Source organism: Nyctereutes procyonoides, unplaced genomic scaffold (assembly GCF_905146905.1).
Source record: "Nyctereutes procyonoides isolate TBG_1078 unplaced genomic scaffold, NYPRO_anot_genome, whole genome shotgun sequence".
In the NCBI taxonomy this organism is placed as follows: domain Eukaryota; kingdom Metazoa; phylum Chordata; class Mammalia; order Carnivora; family Canidae; genus Nyctereutes; species Nyctereutes procyonoides.
The window spans coordinates 87914-108464 of record NW_026575003.1 but is presented as its reverse complement, the minus strand read 5'-3'; the positions used below and the strand labels follow the sequence as shown (position 1 = coordinate 108464).

The 20551-nt window shown below is 42.1% G+C and overlaps 1 protein-coding gene across 2 annotated transcripts in view; it reads right to left on the bottom strand.

Annotated features, from left to right (window-relative positions):
- Nucleotides 1-18093, bottom strand: part of TMEM185A (transmembrane protein 185A) — a 39457-nt gene extending 21364 nt beyond the window's left edge. For both annotated transcript variants that reach the window (XR_008665528.1, XM_055333836.1), the window contains exon 1: nt 17902-18093. Coding sequence is in view for 1 of the 2 variants with exons in the window: in XM_055333836.1 (XP_055189811.1) it covers nt 17902-17939 (38 nt within the window). In the remaining variant the exon portion in view is untranslated. The remainder of the gene's footprint in view (nt 1-17901) is intronic.
- Nucleotides 18094-20551: the final 2458 nt, after the last annotated feature.

Sequence of the window (20551 nt, the reverse complement as noted above, 5' to 3'; positions counted from 1 at the left end):
GTCTGAACCCAAACAAAAGACTGGGATTGTCCCCTGCATATTTTCAGAACATAGTGCTTTGAAATTAGAACTAAACCACAAGAAGAAGTTTGGAAGGATTTCAAACACGTGGAGGTTAAGGACCATCCTGCTAAAAGATAAAAGGGTCAACCAGGAAATTAAGGAAGAATTAAAAAGATTCATGGAAACTAATGAGAATGAAGATACAACCATTCAAATTCTTTGGGACACAGCAAAAGCAGTCTTGAGGGGGAAATACATCGCAATACAAGCATCCATCCAAAAACTGGAAAGAACTCAAATAGAAAAGCTAACCTTACACCTAAAGGAGCTGGAGAAAAAACAGCAAATAGATCCTACACCCAGCAGAAGAAGAGAGTTAATAAAGATTCGAGCAGAACTCAATGAAATCAAGACTAGAAGAACTGTGGAACAGATCAACAAAACCAGGAGTTGTTTCTTTGAAAGAATTAATAAGATAGATAAACCATTAGCCAACCTTATTAAAAAGAAGAGAGAGAAGACTCAAATTAATAAAATCATGAATGAGAAAGGAGAGATCACTACCAACACCAAGGAAATACAAACGATATTAAAAACATATTATGAGCAGCCATACGCCAATAAATTAGGCAATCTAGAAGAAATGGACGCATTTCTGGAAAACCACAAACTACCAAAACTGGAACAGGAAGAAATAGAAAACCTGAACAGGCCAATAACCAGGGAGGAAATTGAAGCACTCATCAAAAACCTCCCAAGACACAAAAGTCCAGGGCCAGATGGCTTCCCTGGGGAATTCTCTCAAAAGTTAAAGAAGCAACCGTACCTATTCTACTAAAGCTGTTCGGAAAGATAGAAAGAGATGGGGTACTTCCAAACTCATTCTATGAGGCCAGCATCACCTTAATTCCAAAACCAGACAAAGACCCCACCAAAAAGGAGAATTATAGACCAATATCTCTGATGAACATGGATGCAGAAATTCTCAACAAGATACTAGCCAATAGGATCCAACAGTACTTTAAGATTATTAACCATGAGCAAGTGGGATTTATCCCCCCGGGATGCAAGGCTGGTTCAACACTCGTAAAACAATCAATGTGATTGATCATATCAGCAAGAGAAAAAACAAGAACCATATGATCCTCTCAATAGATGCAGAGAAGGCAGTTGACAAAATATAGCATCCATTCTTGATCAAAACTCTTCAGAGTGTAGGGATAGAGGGAACATTCCTCAGCATCATAAAAGCCATCCACGAAAAGCCCACAGCAAATATCATTCTCAATGGTAAAGCACTGGGAGCCTTTCCCCTAAGATCAGGAACAAGACAGGGATGTCCACTCTCACCACTGCTATTCAACATAGTACTGGAAGTCCTAGCCTCAGCAATCAGACAACAAAAAGACATTAAAGGCATTCAAATTGGCAAAGAAGTCAAACTCTCCCTCTTCGCCGATGACATGATACTCTACATAGAAAACCCAAAAGCCTCCACCTCAAGATTGCTAGAACTCATACAGCAATTTTGCAGTGTGGCAGGATACAAAATCAATGCCCAGAAGTCAGTGGCATTTCTGCACACTAACAATGAGACTGAAGAAAGAGAAATTAAGGAGTCAATCCCATTTACAATTGCACCCAAAAGCATAAGATACCTAGGAATACACCTAACCAAAGAGGTAAAGGATCTATACCCTAAGAACTACAGAACACTTCTGAAAGAAATTGAGGAGGACACAAAGAGATGGAAAAATATTCCATGATCATGGATTGGAACGATTAATATTGTGAAAATGTTAATGTTAACCAGGGCAATTTACATGTTTAATGCAATCCCTATCAAAATACCATGGACTTTCTTCAGAGAGTTGGAACAAATCATCTTAAGATTTGTGTGGAATGAGAAAAGACCCCGAATAGCCAGGGGAATATTAAAAAAAGAAAACCATAGCTGAGGGTATCAGAATGCCAGATTTCAGGTTGTACTGCAAAGCTGTGGTCATCAATACAGTGTGGTACTGGCACAAAAAACAGACACATAGATCAATGGAACAGAATAGAGAATCCAGAAGTGGACCCTCAACTTTATGGTCAACTAATATTCAACAAAGGAGGAAAGACTCTCCACTAGACAAAAGACAGTCTCTTCAATAAATGGTGCTGGGAAAATTGGACATCCACATGCAGAAGAATGAAACTAGACCATTCTCTTACACCATACACAATGATAAACTCAAAATGAACGAAATATCTTAATATGAGACAAGATTCCATCAAAATCCTAGAGGAGAACACAGGCAACACCCTTTTTGAACTCAGCCACAGTAACTTCTTGCAAGATACATCCAAACTATCATTTACTGCAACTTTCCTAAAAATCTAAAACTATTCTAAAATTAAAAGTTCATGAAGACTGCCATTTAAAAACATCATCAAAATATGAAATACTGAAATAAACGTTAACAAAAGATGTGCAAGACCTGTACACTGAAACCTACCAAACACTATTAAAGATCTAAACCAATGAAGAGTTACCATGTTTATAGATTAGAAAATTTGGTATTGCTAAGATTTACATACTCTGTGTATTAATTTCCTATGGTTCCTATAACAAATTACCACCAACTTGGTGGCTTAAAACAATAGATGCTTATTCTCTTATAGTTTTGGAGGCCAGAAGTCCAAAAATAGTTTTCACTATTCTTACGAAGGTGTCAGCAGGGCCCATCTCTTTTTGTTTCTATAACTATATTCCTTATACTCCTTAAGCCCCTTCTTCCATCATCAAAACCAGCAGTGCAACATCTTCAAATTTTTTCTCTGCTCACATTTCATTGCCTTCTTGTGTTAACAGTACATCCTTCTGCCTTCTTCTTATGTGGAAACCCATGACTGCATTTATGACCCACTTAGATAATCCTAGATACTGTCCCCATCTCAAGATCTTTAACTTAATCACATATTGTATGACATAAGCTAATATTCGCCCTTTTACCATAGAAGGTAATATTCCCAAATTCCATGGATTAGGAAGTGGTTATCTTTGACAGCCATTATTTTGCCTACCACAGTCATAAAATTATTCTAAAGATTCAACAAAATCCCAATGAAAATCCCTCTGTAGAAACTGACATACTGATTCTATAAGTTATATGAAAATAAAAGGACCTATAATGGGCAAAACAATTGTGAGTAAGAACAAAGGTGGAGAATCTATACTACGTGCCTTTAAGGCTTATTACAAAGTTACAATTATCAAGACAATGTGGTATTAGCACCAGGAGAGACATAGAGAACAGAATAGAATCCAAAAACAGACTTGTACATATATGGTCAGTTAATTTTTGACCAAGGTTCCAAGGCAATTCAATGGAGAAAGGATTGTGTTTCAACAAATGGTGCTGAAACAACTGGAAAGATGAGGAAAATACACCTAGACTCTTGACCTCATGGCTTATACAAACACTTATGTGAAATGGATCACAGACCTACATGTAATAGCCCAAACCATAAAACATCTAGAAAACATAAGAAAAAACACTTGTCACCTAGGGTTACGAAAAGATTTCTTAGATGGGATACAAAACTAGACTTCTTCAAAAGAAAAAACTCTTAATCTCCAAAAGAGACAGTTAAAAAAAATGAAAACCCAAGCCAAAAACTGGGAGAACATATTCTGAAAACATATATCTGACAAAGTACCTGTATCCAGGACATATAAAGAACTTTTACAACTAAAAAATGAGAAAACAATTTAATTCAAAAATGGCAAAAAAAGAAAATAAGGACACTCCATCAGAGAAGTTATTTAAAGGCAAATAAGCATCTGAAAAGATACTCAAAATTTTCAGGCATTAAGGAAATACAATATCAATGCAATAAAATAACAAGATAAAACTACACACTCACCACAATGGCTACAATTAAAATGATCAACTTAGACAACAGTTGCTGAGGATGTGGAACAACTGGAACCCCCGCATATACTGCTGCTGAGAATGCAAAACAGTATGGTCACTTTAGAAAACACTTTGGCAGTTTTTTATAAAGTTAAGCACATACTTACCCTATGGCCAATAATCCCATGCCTAGGTATTCACTCAAGAAAAGGAAAAGTATATGTCACCACAGACTTGTATTCAAATGTTCAAAGCAGCTTTATTTGTAACAGCCACTGGCACCAACCCAAAAGTCCATCAATTGGTGAACAGGTAAACCAACTGTCGTATTATCCGTTCAATGGAATAGCAATGAGCAGTAAAAAGGAACAGAATAAGGATGCATGCAACAACATGTGTAAACCCCAACTGCATTATGCTAAGTAAAATAACTCAAACTGAAAACACAACATACCGTATGACTCCATTTAGTTGATGTTCTAGAAAAGGTAAAAATATAAATACAGAAAACATTATCAGTGTGGTTACCAGTGGCTATGTTGGGGAAAAAGTGGACTACGAAGGGACATGAGGGTATTTTCTGCAGTGGTGTAACTGTGCTATGTTTATATCTTTGGGTGGTTGCTACACAAATATATGGACTTCTCAAAACACAGAAGGCTGTGCACTAAACAAGGGTAAACTTTACCACATGTAACATATACATATTTCAATAAACCTGGCATATCTACCTGTGCATGTACAACTACCTCAGTAGCTGAGAGTTACAGGATGTTTATGACATGTCAATACTGGGCTGCTCTTCATACAGGATCTCACCTAAGGCTCACAGCAGCCCTGCAAAGGAGGCATCTTGAATAATCCCATTTTACGAATGAGGAACAAAGGTTTAGATGTTAAATAACTTGTCCCAGCAGCTAGCAGCTCACAGAGCTGGGATTCAAACTTAGATCTACTTGACATTTGACCCCAAAGTCCTTTTAATACTGACATTATACTGATAAATCAACATTCTTGGAAAAGCATCAGGATGGATACACACTGAGAATTAACAGAAACCTCCAGCCCAGAGGATTAAGGACAATCTTTACATTCTTGTTTATAACTGCGGATTTTTCTTCAAGGTGCAAGTACTGCATTTGCATTTGAAAAACAACAAAAGAAACTTGAATTGGAAAAGAGGGGGAGGTTGTGAGGAGATGGGACCTACAAAAAACTCAACTCAAAAGCAAACCTCCATTAATTAACTGAATTTGAATTTTAAAAAGTTAAATGAAGTATAAACTCAAGTACAAAAGCTCAAAAAATATACATAGTAACACTTATAATGAGATTTCCAAATCTCCTTTAATACATACAGTAACAATTATAATGGTAACAATTAAAAAAAAACTACAGTGGGAAGACCATCAGATTTGGAAAGGTTGCTATCTAGAATATAATATACTGCCTTTTTGTGTCACAATATTCTCGTCTATAAAATCAGAGTAACATGTACCTCACAAGGTGGTTGTAAGTTAAAGATAATGAATACAAAAAATGCTTTGTGTAAAGCACTACATTAGTGGTTCTCAAAATTGTTTGTATCAGGATTCCTTTACACTCTTAAAAATTACTGAGGAACCCAAAAGCTTTGTTTATATGGGTCATATCTATTGTTATTCACTGTATTAAATTTTGAAACGGTTATTTTTGAAATATTAGTTCACTTAAAAATAATAAAGTCATTATATATTAACACAAGTAACATAATTTTAATGAGAAAAAACATTTTCCACAATTTTTATAGTTTTGAAAATTTTTTATTTTTTATTTTTTTAAATGTTAGGGAGTATCCCCCTTTATTTTTTATTTTTTATTTATTTTTATTTATGATAGTCACACAGAGAGAGAGAGAGAGGCAGAGACACAGGCAGAGGGAGAAGCAGGCTCCATGCACCGGGATCCCGACGTGGGACTCGATCCCGGGCTCCAGGATGGTGCCTTGGGCCAAAGGCAGGCGCTAAACCGCTGCGCCACCCAGGGATCCCTAGTTTTGAAAATTTTTTAAATGTCTGGCTTCATAAAAGACACCTAGATTTTAATATCTACATCGTGCATTCATTCTATTGCAATATGTTGTTTTGATTTGAGCATATGAAGGAAATTTGGCTTCACAGAGATTTGTAGTTAGAAAAGAACTGAGTATTTTAATAGCTCTTTCAGATAATGGTGGATATTCCTCTTTGACAGGATACCAAAAGTCAACCAGTGGTACTTTCCTGAAGGTTAACTGTGATGTGGAATCTGAAACCCTATCAATGAACTTTTTGTAGTCCACTACATTAAAATCCATGGGTCTCTTGCACTTAGAATGAATGTTTTATCCCTGCGTAATTATAATACCATGTGGGTTGATTGAAAAATATTAGTTCACTGAGTAATAAAAATCTTTCACATGTTGACACATTACACTATACAAAGGCAAAAAAATCACAATAGTTATTATCACAACCTATTTTATAAGAAATATGTTAAGTAATGGGAGGCTGTCAAATTCACGGGTAGATAAAACTTTTCAATAACTCTTTTTTTATAAGATTTTATCCATTCATTCATGAGAGACACAGAGAAGCAGAGACACAGGCAGAGGGAGAAGCAGGCTCTCTGCAGGGAGCCCGATGCAGGACCCAATTGCAGGACCCCAGGATCATGATTGGAGCGGAAGGCAGACACTCAACCACTGAGCCACCCAGGCTTCCCAAAACTTCTAAAAAATTCAGATTTTCCATTGAAAGCTCCAATTTTACTGTTTACAAAAACACCATCAGTTGTTTTCCTTGTTGAAAACACTGAAGGCACTCCAACAGCAGTTGTTTGAATTTTAAATTAGGTTTGTGTTTATTGTGTATCAGTGCTGTTATTTCCAAGCTACAGGTTCACTTGGATTTTCAGGGAAAATGTCTGCCAAATGCCCTAATACAAATAGCCATAGTCCTGTTAGTTGTTCTCCCAGGTAAAAATGGGTGTTCCATGAAAAAAGGCAGCTTGTAGCCCAGGCACATAAGTGGGTTTTCTGTTGTTGTAAGTTATCTCTACACCCAACATGGGGCTTGAACTTACAACCTTGAGATCAAAGTTATCTCTACACCCAACATGGGGCTTGAACTTACAACCTTGAGATCAAGAGTTGCAGACTCTACTGACTAAGCCAACCAGGCACCCCCACAAATGTTTTCCCTTGAGTCAACCACTGTACTTCAGTATACAGCAGACAGACTTTTTGCATTCTTCCTATTTTGTCACACAGAATATTAAACAGATGTTTGCTCAAAGGTCAATATTTAATGAGACTGGTATTTTTTTATACTTTATTAAGGACATCCTTATGTGAACTGGCTTTAAAAAAAAAAAAACTGCAAGCAGACCGCAGTGAAGAATCCAATGACTATTAGCATGGTTTCCTGTCACCAGCTTGATTCATGCTCAGGTGCCAGCAGTTTACCCAGCACTGCTTTTGTACCATCAGTGCAAATGTCAACACAGACAGAGGCACAGAACATCCTAGTATTATAAAAACAGCTGTGGGGCAGCCTAAGGTGGCTCAGCGGTTTAGTGCTGCCTTCAGCCTGGGGCATGATCCTGGAGACCCGGTATGGATCCCACATCATCGGGCTCCCTGCATGGAGCCTGCTTCTCCCCCTGCCTGTGTCTCTGCCTCTCTCTGCCTCTCTCCCCCTCCCTCCCTCCCTCCCTCTCTCTCTCTCTCTCTCTCTCTCACACACACATAAATAATAAAATCTTAAAAAAAAACAGCTATGGCCTTGCAGAAAGGTTCTCAAGCCCCACCCCCAAGGGGAGTCTGTGAAAAATGGTTTGATAACTGCTGCACTAAATATATGTTAGTTATGATTATTAATTCTCAAACCAAGGGAGGCTCTTTGTGAGGTGCTACAAAGCCAAAGAGAGCTACCACTGAAAGCTGCCAAGGTAAGAATGACCTCACCACTAGCCTCTAAAGAAGAAATAGGCTTGAGGGGGACTCACAAGCTAATGGAAACGGAGTTATCACCACAGAGAAGGAATCAGCAGAAGCGACTTTTTCTCTCTGAAAGCACAAGGGAGATATAGTGAAAAAACTAGAAAACCAGACTGATTTGTCAACCAAAGCCTATGGCTACATATACCATTACCAGAAACAATGGATGGACTTGAAAACAGACTTTTAGAAAAGATAAGTGAATGAGAACATTAACAAATGCAAGGACAATGGTAAATATAGGATTCATAGGTAAATTAAATAATACATAGAGGTAAAATTTTTCTAAAGAATTTTCAAACTATAAACAAAAAATAGATGAGATACTGGGAGAGTAAACCCTCCGAGCTAAACTCATGATCTTCCCTGAAAGAGGTTTCTTTTAATTTAATTGAAGAATATAGTAGGAAATTATGAGAATAGAAGTACCAAAATGTTTAAAATGTTGGGAAACTGATTACTTCATAATTTTTGATGTAGTTTAAAGGGAAATTATGGGACACCTGGGTGGGTCCTCGGTTGAGCATCTGCCTTTGGCTCAGGGCATGATCCCAGCCCAGGGATTGCGTCCCATATCAGGCTCCTCACAGGAAGCCTGCTTTTCCTTCTGCCTATGTCTCTGCCTCTGTCTCTGTGTCTCTCATAAATAAATAAATAAATAAAATCTTTTAAAAATTTTAAAGGAAATTAAGAGCTCTGGGTCTATTACATGAAAAATTAAAAGCAGAAACAAGATGAACTTACAAGAGGACAAATAATAATACAAAAATATAATTCCTACTTCAAATACTGGGGTTGAAAAATACAAATAGGATGAAACGTTCTTTTTAAAAAAAAAAAAAAGATTTAGTTATTTATGATAGACACACAGAGAGAGAGAGAGGCAGAGACACAGGCAGAGGGAGAAGCAGGCTCCATGCCTGGAGCCCGATGCGGAACTCGATCCCGGTACTCCAGGATCACGCCCTGGGCCAAAGGCAGGCGCCAAACTGCCCAGGGATCCCAGGATGAAACGTTCTTATACTACTCACCTATTGCTATCAAAGTTACCACCAACATAATGACTTTAAAAAGCATAAATTTATTATCTTTACTGTTCCAGACATCAAATGTCTGAAATGGTTCTCTCACTGGGCTAAAATCAAGTGCCACCAGAGCTGTGATCCTTTCAGAGTCTCTAGGAGAAGACAGTTTCCCTGCCTGACCAGCTGCCAGATGCTGCCTTGTAGCCCCTTGGCTCATGGCCCCTTCCTCCAGTTTCAAAGCCAGTGGGGGAGAGTTCAGTCCTCCTTACATTGACTCACTCTGACCTCCTCTTCTGCCTCCCTCTTCTACATTTAAGACCTGTGATTATTGGCCTTGCCAGGGAATCCAGAATAATCTCCCTATTTTCAAGGCAGCTGATTAGCAACCTTAATTCCATCTGCTACATTCATTCCTCTTTGCTATATAATGGAATATATTCCCAGGTTCCTAGGATTAGGATGTGTGTATATTTGGGGGGGGGGGCATTATTCTGCCTATCACAGACCTATAATAAGAAAGTTCACTTACTGGATTAAAAAATTAAATCTGTTGCATTCAAGAGTCACATTTGCAACTGATTTCAAAAGTCAAACCAACTACAAGAAAGGAGATGACAAAGTTTATCATGTCTGGGTGAGGATAAGAGCAGCAGTCTACTAGTAATCTGGTAGATTTCAAAGATAAATCATTAAAATGTTAAAATGACTAATAATGAAAATGTAAACAATGAAAACCTAGCAATATGGCCATAGACTATGACACTAATCTGACCATTTTTCTTTTAATAATATACATAGATATTTTCATTGTGGGCTTCTACATGCTACTATTTATTAAATAATCACAGATAAAGTTGACAAAATTCCTAAGGAAACTATGGAAATGAACACTAGAGTACATAAAAATAGCATGATTCTCTCTACAGAGAGTGTCAAGTAGCAGGAAAAAAATTAGGCTTTCTTTACATACACACAGATTTTTCCAGATGGGGGACAAAAAGGATCATGAGGCACTGACACACAATAAACACAAATCTAAGGAGGGCAGATGTAACGAGTACTGTGCATTACATGCAACTGATGAATCACTAAATTCTACCCCTGAAACTAATAATACACTATAATTTTAACTACAATTTAAGTAAAATCTTTCAAAGATAAAATAAAATTTAAAAAACTGAGGGGATCCCTGGGTGACTCAGCGGTTTAGCGCATGCCTCCGGCCCAGGGTGCGATCCTGGAGTCCCAGGATGGAGTCCCACGTCGGGCTCCCGGTATGGAGTCTGCTTCTCCCTCTGCCTGTTTCTCTGCCTCTCTCTCTCTCTATGTCTATCATAAATAATAAAATCTTAAAAAAAAACTGTTTGAGTGCTTTCAACGTATGGAATGTATAAAAATGAAAAAGGAAGTCTCTGCCCAGAAGTTAGCTCAAAGACTAATAGGAACAGAGGGAGGAGATAAGATTTTTTGAAGTATTAAACAGTTTTGCTGTATCCCAGGGGACTGGAACACTCAGAGTAAATTCTGTAAATCTTGCAGGGGGCGGGGGGAGGCGCAGGAAGCTAGGCAACCAGGAGGTAAGGCACCAGAGGAAATAAGGGGAAAGTATGCTGGGGTAATGAGGTAGAGGGATTTGAATACTAAGGTAAAGTCCTTGGAATTTATTAACAGGCAATGGGGAGACCCTGAAGATTTTCTGAACAGAAAAAAGGCATAGAACAATGTGTAAGGCAGATTGTAACTGGCAGAGATTGGAAGCAGAAATTCTACACAATTCATAATAAACTGACAACAATAGACTGAATGCTGCCTAACCATATGGATCTTTTTCAATGTCCACTTGTGAAGCAGTGCAGCAGAGCCAAAGAGATTATTTGTGCAGCTCTGTTTGAATTGTCAGTTTTTCATGAGCAAAATGCAGACAATACTATCTCTAACAGGCAGTGCTGAGGTAAGAATTAAATAACCTATCAGAAAGCACCTATTGCAAGGTCTGGCACCTAGCAGGTAAGAGCCAATAAATGCTTGTTTCCTTCCTTAAGAAATGACTAAATCCACGATGAAACAGAACACTATTGGAGAACATTTAAAATACTACTAAAACATTAAAACATCCGGGCTGCTGCCAAAGCAAGGTTCAGAGAAAACATAACCACTCCAAAAGTAGAACTAAAAGCAAAAAAGAAAAGAAAAAAAGAGGCAAAGGGAAAACTAATGAACTAAGTCTTTAAGAAATTTAGGGAGGGGAAAAAACCCAAAGGAGCCAAAATATGAAAATAGTAAAACTAAAAGCAGAAATACAGATACAAAAATGAACCAATCAGTAACACCAACAGCTGGTTCTTTGAAAAAATGAACTATAAAGTTGGTCAAATAACATACAAAGTTGGTCAAATAACATACTCAGAAATTTTAGAAGATGTAATTTATACACACATTTGTAATTGGGGAAGAAGGTATGTCAACTATACCAACACATTTGAGAGCCAAGTTAAAAAGATGACTGCATATCCAATAGGGAATTCCAAACCTCACTGGCGAGCAGAGAAGTGATGCAGTAATAACACAATGACAAGAAAATTTATTTAACAAAAAAGTCACAGTCAAAGCCTAAACTACTTTGAGTCACTTTTCAAGAAACATTTAGACCAGAGTCCAAGTATAAAAATAGATTTTGCTTAATTCTCCACAAACCAGCAAATGGAAGTTCCGCTGGATATTGTGGCATAAACCACTACTTCCTAGATTTCACTTTTCCAATTATACCTTTACAGTGGATGTGTTCCACTCTATAAATCTGCCATGCTAGTACACAATCACTATGGAGTGTTACAGGGGTCAAACTACAAAGCTAGTATCCTCTCTGAAATGTATACGGAGCTTTCTGCTTGAGGCTCAAATTCTCTCTCTCCACTTTGTAGGGAAAATAAAGGGATGGAGGGAGGGAAAGGTAGGAAAGAGATGACTCTGAGTGTCAAAGTTCCAATATCTGTTTTCTGCAAATCAAAAGAATGCAGATGGACTCATTTTAGATCCATCGGTCTTTTCCAGTTACATGCAGCAGGCATACACACATGCACATGCATACACATGTACACACAAACGCACGCGTGCACACACACTTTGGGTGACACATCCCTGTGGGTGCCTCTCTGTCTACTACTTCAGAGAATGGCTCCAACTGACAAACTGCTGACACTCTCCCAAACTGTTAAAGGGACTGTATCTCTTACACTGAGCAGAACCTTACTGACAAAATTTAAATTCTCTTAGTGCCAATTTTAATTGGTTTCATTAAGATGAAAAATGTTTAAAAGCATATAACCATAAGATGTAAGAAAGCACAAAAGCCCAATAAAAACAAGTCACTCTTAAGGAGAACTAGAATGAGGCCAGACTGGAAGTTTATCAGCTATGCAATCATGTGGGGGGGGGGGCGGATTCACTCTCCCTAAGCCTATCTCCTCCTGGATTTGCTCACATATTAATTCACTAAGAATGGGGGACGTGGAAGCCTTGTGTAGATGATCGATGATTTTACCTATTTCTTGCTGCCACGAGTATTCTAAAAGAGAAAAGTTGTAACAATCCCACTTAGCAATTGTTTTTCTCCCTACTAGGCCATAGCTGACAAAATAAGAATCATTAGATATAAGGAGCCTATCTCAAGTTCAATTCAAGGCTTGCATCTTGAATTCTAGTACAGGTACAACCTATAATCAGGCAAGGCAACCGGAAACCTCAAGCTCAGTATTGGGAGGCTTAACTCCTAGAGTCCTAGGAAACCACCTAAAACTCCTCCCACCCACTGTCTCTCCCCTATAACAGAGTCTCCGATGGTACATGTCTATTTGTACTCAACATCCACTCATTCAGCGCATTTATTGAATGCCTCAACATCCTGGACTTCAAAGAGCTCACAGCCAAGAAAAACATGTGATATGTGTGTAATTATCAAGTAATGGGAATGATATTTTTAAAACCAGAAATTATGCATTCAAATGGGACTTGTCGCCTTTAAACAGTCCCCCTGGGAGGCAATGAGCTAATTCCACTTCATTGTTCAAACCACCTTTAGAGCTTTCCTCCTGGAATCGCCTTGAGAACCTGCAGTCTCTTCTTTTGAATATCCTCAATGGTGCCAACTCTTCACTGAGAGTGAATTCAATTTTTGGAAATGGCCAAAAGTCAGTCAGAGCCAAGTTTAGTGAATAAGATGCATGATCAAACTAGATGGCACTATTTTCGTTCAAAAATGATCCATGATTATTAAGCAATGAGACAGATTTCCTTATATGATTTGTAATCTGACTCTGAAGGAAATTTCAGATGAGTAACAAGGAATATGAGTAGTGGAATTGGTAGATACATATTTCTTTTTCCTAAGTAACTTCTTAGAGGGATAATATTCATTTGGATGTGTAAGCTTAGATATAAGTTTTGCTTTGTGTAATCACAATTCATAAATAGAAGGCTCCTTGGGATGTTGGACCCATTGTGTCATGGGCAGGCCTGTCTCTAAATTAGAGAGGTCGCATGGCACGCAGGAATGAGCACAGGCTTCAGAAGATCAACTGACTCACGTCAGAATCCTGGCCTGGCCCCTTGCTGCCTGTGTGACTTCAGGGATGTCGCAAGGTCTCTAAGACTGCAAAACAAGGCTGATCATCTAACTTGCAGGGTTGTTGCAAAGATGTGAGATAATGCCCAACCCATGCTAGGTGCCCCATAAGTCACACCGATGATTAATAATAACCTCAGCATAATTGAGAGGTTTTCCTTACTCTAGGTGGCTTGCGATGACAGAATAACAGGTAAACAAACAGAAATTTGGGTGGTGGGTGAATAGGTCATGAAAAGAACCAATATACGCTCACTACCTTTGGGTCTGGAGCCGACTTTAAAACAAAAAAAGTAATATGTAAATAATATTTGCAGTAATCATTATTAATACCACATGTACTATTTTTAAATCATAGGACATGTGCCACCTGCAATGCTGCCACCACACTGACATTTCGTCTGAGCATACCAGGCCCTCTCAGGAACCCTGTGCCTCTACATCCTCTGTCCCTCCTAACATGCCTGCCCTCTTGTCTGACAAAACCCTACAATTATACCCTTCAGGATCACATCATGGAACCTTCCTTGACTGTTCTGCCAGAACTGGTGGCTCTACCCCTCGTGCTTCCACAGCATTTGGTTCCCATCTCTGGAATGCCTGTTTCTGTGGTGAATTTTAACTTCTCTTCCAATTTCTGCTTCTACTGCCAGGCTTGAGCATGGAGAGGAATTGTTTCTGTACTTAGAAACACCTAGAGCATCTCTTGGCACACAGTAGGAACTTGGGAGATGTTTGATGAATGCTTTAAATATAAATATTTTATAAATGACTGGTAAAGGCCAGGTAGCTACCTTTTGTTAACAGCTACCAGAAATCACATCCATTTTTCCTAAATTCAAAGAAGAGACAAGATAACTTACACAGACAACAGAATGGATTTAGAAGTTGTGGCATATGGAAACTTCTAAACACTACTGACTTCCTTAGTACTCCGTGCTCCCATGAGCAGCATCCCTCAGCTTTCATCCCAGACCAGGACACCTGTGGGATGTACCAGTGTCAGGAGCTCACTGCAGATGATTCAGAAGGCCTAGCAGAGTTCTCACAGCCTTCCAGCACTGCCGGGCTACAATGGCTGAAAGGCCTTCTCCAAGCCAGCAACTCCAGCAAGTTAGCAGAAAATATCAAGGCTCCAAAGTGTGGCCAGGGTGCTGGCTTAATGCCACCTACTCCCAGATCCCCACCTCCTACAAGCACCTCAGAATCAGTCTGCCAATTCTGTACACTACTGATAGTCTCCTATTCAATGAAGAAGGCTCCCTCACTGTTATGTTAGAAAGCATCAGGCATTCAGAGAAGGACTTGGTGGGTCCAGTGTGCCTGTTTCAGCGAGTCTTAACCTGCGTAACTAAAAAGAAGTTCATGATCAACCAGTTCTGTGCCAGATGGAAATAGGCAGAGGGTCAGCTGGCAGCCCTGTGCATCTGAGCGCTGACATTTGTGAATCATTGTCTGTTACTGCAGTTTTCCAGAGCCCTGGCAGTACAGCAGTGGGTTCAGACTCATCAAGATCAAAAGACTGGAAAGGAGATTTGGAGCCATGGCCCATGCCGTGGGACCCACAAAACCATGACAGTGACTATTTTTGTGACACACATAATCCACAGAGTAAAGGCAGCCACGTTCTGCCTTAGCGTCACGGTCTTTCCTGTCTCTCTAATGGAATGACTGCATTCTGAAGGAAGGCAGAATACGAGAAGAAAGAGAACCAAGCCACAGACCACCAGAAAAGCCATGATTGGAAGAAGCTGTTTTAGATTTCTCCTATAGGCTCTGGAGAGTCATCCATCCATTTTGTAAATATTTACTGAGTCAGGTGCTATTCCAGGTATGCAGGATAACATAATGGACAGAAATCATGGCCATGGCCCCATGAAGCTTATAGTTTAGTAGGGGAGAAAGGCATTAATCAAATAAGCACACAAATATAAGGGTACAAATAACTGCTATGATGGAAGAATTCAGCATACTACGGAGACTGTATAAACAGATATCAGTGGACCTATTAAGTCAGAAAGGCTTCCCTCAGCAAGTAACAAGTGAGCTGAGTTCTCAAGGATAAATAAGAATTAACTAGATCAGGAGGAGAGGAGAGGAGAGGGAAACATTCCTGGCAAAGAGAACAGCATGTGCCGACGTCCTGGGGTTTCTACCCAGGGGGATGTTGAACTGGCTCCAAATCAGACGCAGGGAGAAAGGCAGCAGCACCAAGGTTAGAGACCCTGGCACAAGGTATCTTCCTGTCTACGCCCCCTTGGTTTGCACTCTAGTTGTCTAGAAGGTCCTCCTCAGCATGGAACAAGACTAAAGAACAATGTCAAAAACTAGGTGTGCCCCCGAGGCATGACACAACAGACCTGCCAATATTACCTGGCCACTGTCTTAGCAGTCACCACTGGGAGGCAACAGGACTCACTCCCACTGAAGCAACACTGTATCAGGAAAATGATGCCCTATAAAAGGTCTATAAACTTAGAGATACATCTCAATCCCAGTAGAATTAAAGTGTTGGTAAATATATTGATGATTACTATAAATCCTTTTAGATAACTAATATTTCATTGTAATTTCCATACACCAATTTTTGGGGGTGGTGAAGGGGCTGCAGGAAAAGAAAGTGGTGAAGGATGTTATCTTTGCAGCACTATTGTGCTTTGGCAACTGTCAGCTAGTTAGAACACCTGAGGCAGTTCTTGGGTTCTGAATTATCTGTCGCCTTGCAAAATAGTGCTGGAACTATCTATTTGTAAAGCACTTTGCAATCAATCATTAATTTGGCTTCCCATCCTGCTGAGATCATACTCATTGTACAGATAAAGCAGATAAGCAAGTGGCCCAAGGATACAAAACAATTCAGGTTTTACTTATCTTTCTTACCACCCTCGCCAAACAATGTAGACACACACAGCCCTTCCAGCTCCAGCCCCAATCCTGCTACCCTGTAGATCAATCCTCAGCCCTAGGATTAGCAGAGGAAGGTGCTGCAGTCCTTCTCCCTCACTTGCTCTCAACACGCTCCTCTATGCAAAATGCCTTTGAGGCCAACAATGATAATGACTACACTGTGATAGGGACATTGGCACTCCAGACTAGAATATGAACTCAGTAGTGCTCAAAGAGGTATAAGAGCACCTAGGAAGTCACAATGGCTTGTAGTTTAAAATGTCAGTGTCCCCAGGGAGTCTGCACTCCTAACAGTCTCTCCCAAGACTTCCCTTCATCCCCCACAAACAACCCAGGCAGTGGTCTCCTCAGGGCTCCCACAGTGCAACACTGCACAGTGCTGTAAATCATCGATTTACATATCCTACTCCATCCCTAAACTGGGACCTCCCAGCATCTGAAGCACCTCGCATGGGACCTAGCATACAAAAGGCTGATTGAGGGCACAGCTTCCCACCAGCAAATAAGGGAAACAGGTATCTCTTCACAAACTAGTGGATTTGGAAGATCAATTAGGCCAACTCCTTATTCTTCAGATGAGGAGAGAATATGTAACCCAGTCACATGGGGCCTGGTCTTCAATCCAGGTCTTTTGGCTCAGTTTAGTTCCACAAACATTTTATAAGGGCCTGCTCTGTTTCAGATGCCGCCGCCACCGTGGGAGGTGCTGGGAATAGTGAGATATGCAGGAGATGGGTCTCAGCTTCAGGGAGCGCACAGCCTGGGGGAGGGAACAGAGTTACAGAACACTTGGGCAAGTGCAAGGACAGGCGCTGGATTCCTTCCTTAGTCAGTGTTCTCTCCACATAGTCCACTGGATATTCCCCAGCTGGGAAGCAGGACGGCAATATCTACTTCCTGCAAATAAACTTACAGTGAAGACTGATGAGAAACGGCGCACGGAAAATCGTCAGGTTCACCCCCAGAGGCATTATGTAAGGTATTGCCATACCCTGATACCGACTCCAAGGATTCAACGTCGTTTCAGATATCACCCGACAAAGCAGCAAACAAGCGAGGGGTGGGCATACATCCAAAGAAAACCTCAAGGGCTCAGAGAAACTGGAGGAAACAGTTGGGAGGGGGGGCAGTAGGGGTGTTGGGTCAAGCGACAGGGCCCCGGCGCGTGGAACCGAGGGCAGGCAGCGGGGTGCGGGAAGAGGGGACGCCAGGGGAGCGTTGGGCCAGCAGCGAGGGTGGGCTGGCCAAGAGGAACCCGGCTCCCGCGGGGCCAAGGCCCGGGGTGGGGTGGGGTGGGGTGGGGGCGCTGAAGGCACCGGGCGCGGGAGCGGGAAGTGCTGCCCCGAGCGCCGCTCGCACCGCGGGGAGCTACCCCGCCGCCCGCCGCAGCCTCACAGCCGCCGCGCCTCCCCAGCGGCGCCTCACCTCGGGTTGAAGTCCTGGAAGAGGCCCCTCAGGTTCATGGCGGAGAACTTCGCCGCGGCGGCCTCCTCCTCCCCCCTCCCCCCGCGCCGCGCAGCCTGCGCGTTACAGCGGGTTCATGGTGCCAGCGCGAGCCGTGTCCCCGCTGCCGCCACCGCCGCCGCCGTCACCACCTCCGTCGCCGTCACCACCTTCGTCGCCGCCGCCGCCGCCCGGAGAAACCTGAGCCCCCGCCCCCCGCCCCTCCTTCCGGGCTTCCGTACGGCGGCGGCGCATGCGCCCAGCCCCGCCCCGTCGGCCGGGGAAGTGCCGCGAGCGAGCCTCGTGCGACGCTGCCCTCACAACTGGCGGCACGCGGCCCCGGGTTCGTGCGGGGGCCGTGGAGGCTGTGAGAGACGGGGAGCCCGGGCGAGGCGGCTCGGTCCAGTCCTGCGGGAAAGGAGCGCACCACCCGGAAAGGTCTTCGCAGGCGCCCGTCACCTTAGCCCGCGCTGCCTTCGGGAGATTTCCCCGGAGACTCGCGGTGGGGCTGGCGGAGTTGCGGCCACGGGGACTCGTTGCGCTTTGGCGATCTTACCCCAGGCTTCACGTGTCCTGTCGGTGACTCCCAAGTCTGCATCTCAACTTCCCTCCCAAGGCCCAGACCAGCATATGGCCACATGCTGCTGGGCGGTCCCACACTCCGGTTACCCTGTGCCACAGTCATCTTTCCTCCCAACCGCCTTCTCCTCCTGGGCTGCCCTCTCTGTTGGCAGCAGACCTATTCATGGGGGCATGCCACGCTGGGGATCGGGTAGTCATCCTCCCATTTGCTAACCTAGTTAGAGACTCCTTGGCCCCTGCCTAGGCTTTGTGGTCACTTCCCACCTGGACTCTTCCTCCACTCTTGGCCATCCTATTTATAACTGCTAGCTTCATCTCCCTTAGACAAGTCAACATCTTTACGCCTCAATTTTTCTTCTCTGCAAAATGGAGATGATAAAACCAACTTCCTAAACTTTGATGGCATAGCATGCATAGCACTGCTTGGCTCACGCCAGGTGCTCAGGGAGTGTTGTTACTCTCTAGCGCTCTTCCCAGGCCCTACCTCCTCAAAGAGTCTATTTACTTTTGGAATTCGAGAGCTGGACAAGTTCACAGCAGGTGACCTACTCTACCTTCTTCACTTCCGGCTTATTTAAGACTTTCCATGAGCACAGCAATACCTTATACATTAGTCTAGCATCATTATGGATAATAGTTGTACTTTGTTACAATAACAGAGTTTCATGAATGGCAATTTTTATATGGGTTAGCCCTGGGGGCAGCTTGAGAAGATCACAGTTATTATGATAGTCATACCTTGTCATGATGTATCATCTTTCTTCTGAGAAACTGAAAACATTTCACAAGTGATAATTAGGCTTCCCAAACCCACTGGAGAATAGATATTACCACAGGAGCTGCTTTTAAGGATGAGTAACCTGAATCAGGTTTGTCAGCTGCTGAAGCACCAGAAACCAGTCCCAGGCTTTTTGGTCCAGCTCCCTTACCCATCCTCTGGGTACAGTCTAGTGTCTACCCCTGAGGAGGTTCTCAGTGAACATTTAAATACAGAAGAGAAAGCTGAGGCACAGAGAGGTTTCTATGGTATGTCTTGGGCTACCCAGCTAGTACAGGTAAGTGGGAGGCTGCTGGAACTGCAGCCCGCACTCTGCAAAGAAGTACTTGCCAACACCATCTTAATTACCAGTGACCTCCCATAAACAGGCATTAAGATGGTTTGTGCTAAGATGCTTTAACAACAGCTATTCTTGCCCTTTCAAAAACTTCACCGACCGAGACCAAGTAGGCTGCTTAGAGGCCAGAGTTTTGAGGGCAGGCACTACTTTGGTAAGGTCCCAGGGAGTCCCAGAGCTGATGCACAGCTCTGCAGCTCACAGTCCCCCAGACATGACCAGATATGAGGGCTGCCCGGCCTGAGGAACAGAACACTAATGTACAAACCAATTGTTGTAATCTTTTGCTCTAACGAGCCAAATTGCTGAGGGGAGCTTATAGGCCTGTCCATGGGAACATAAGGGAAGCATTGGACTATTCCAAGGCCTCACATCACCAATCCTCACGAAGTGGATGTATCTGGACTGCCTTGGGTTCACAGGAGGCCCAGCCCTGTACTCTACTGGTGCACTCATGGAAATGAAAATCAGAATATCCAGGTGTCCCTCTTGTCCTCTCTCTGGCAAGTGCAAAAGACCCTGCTGCCAATGTACTGCCAACGCCGGACCTCTCATTCAGTGTCTCGCCCTGACCAAAGGCCCAAAGCTTTACTGGCCTGTGTGCACAGACCCATGAGTTACCCAGACATTGAGGAAAGATTCTGGGCCATACACAGGATGATGCCCACATCATCTCCCCTAGCAAATTTTGATTCACCACCAAATTTCAGGGCCATCTTACTACAGATTCCTAATGTTCCCTATTCAAAGGCATGAAATGGCACAGAATTGAAAAAGCATGACCCTAAATAAGCCAGAAAGCACATCCATGTGGCTTTGGAGCGGGTACATGTTACAGTGTCCCAGAAACATCAGCATATAACATGGTTTTGAAGACTACCTTGGATTTGTACCATCCTTCTGATAAGTTGGTGGCTTGTCCAATTCAACATTCA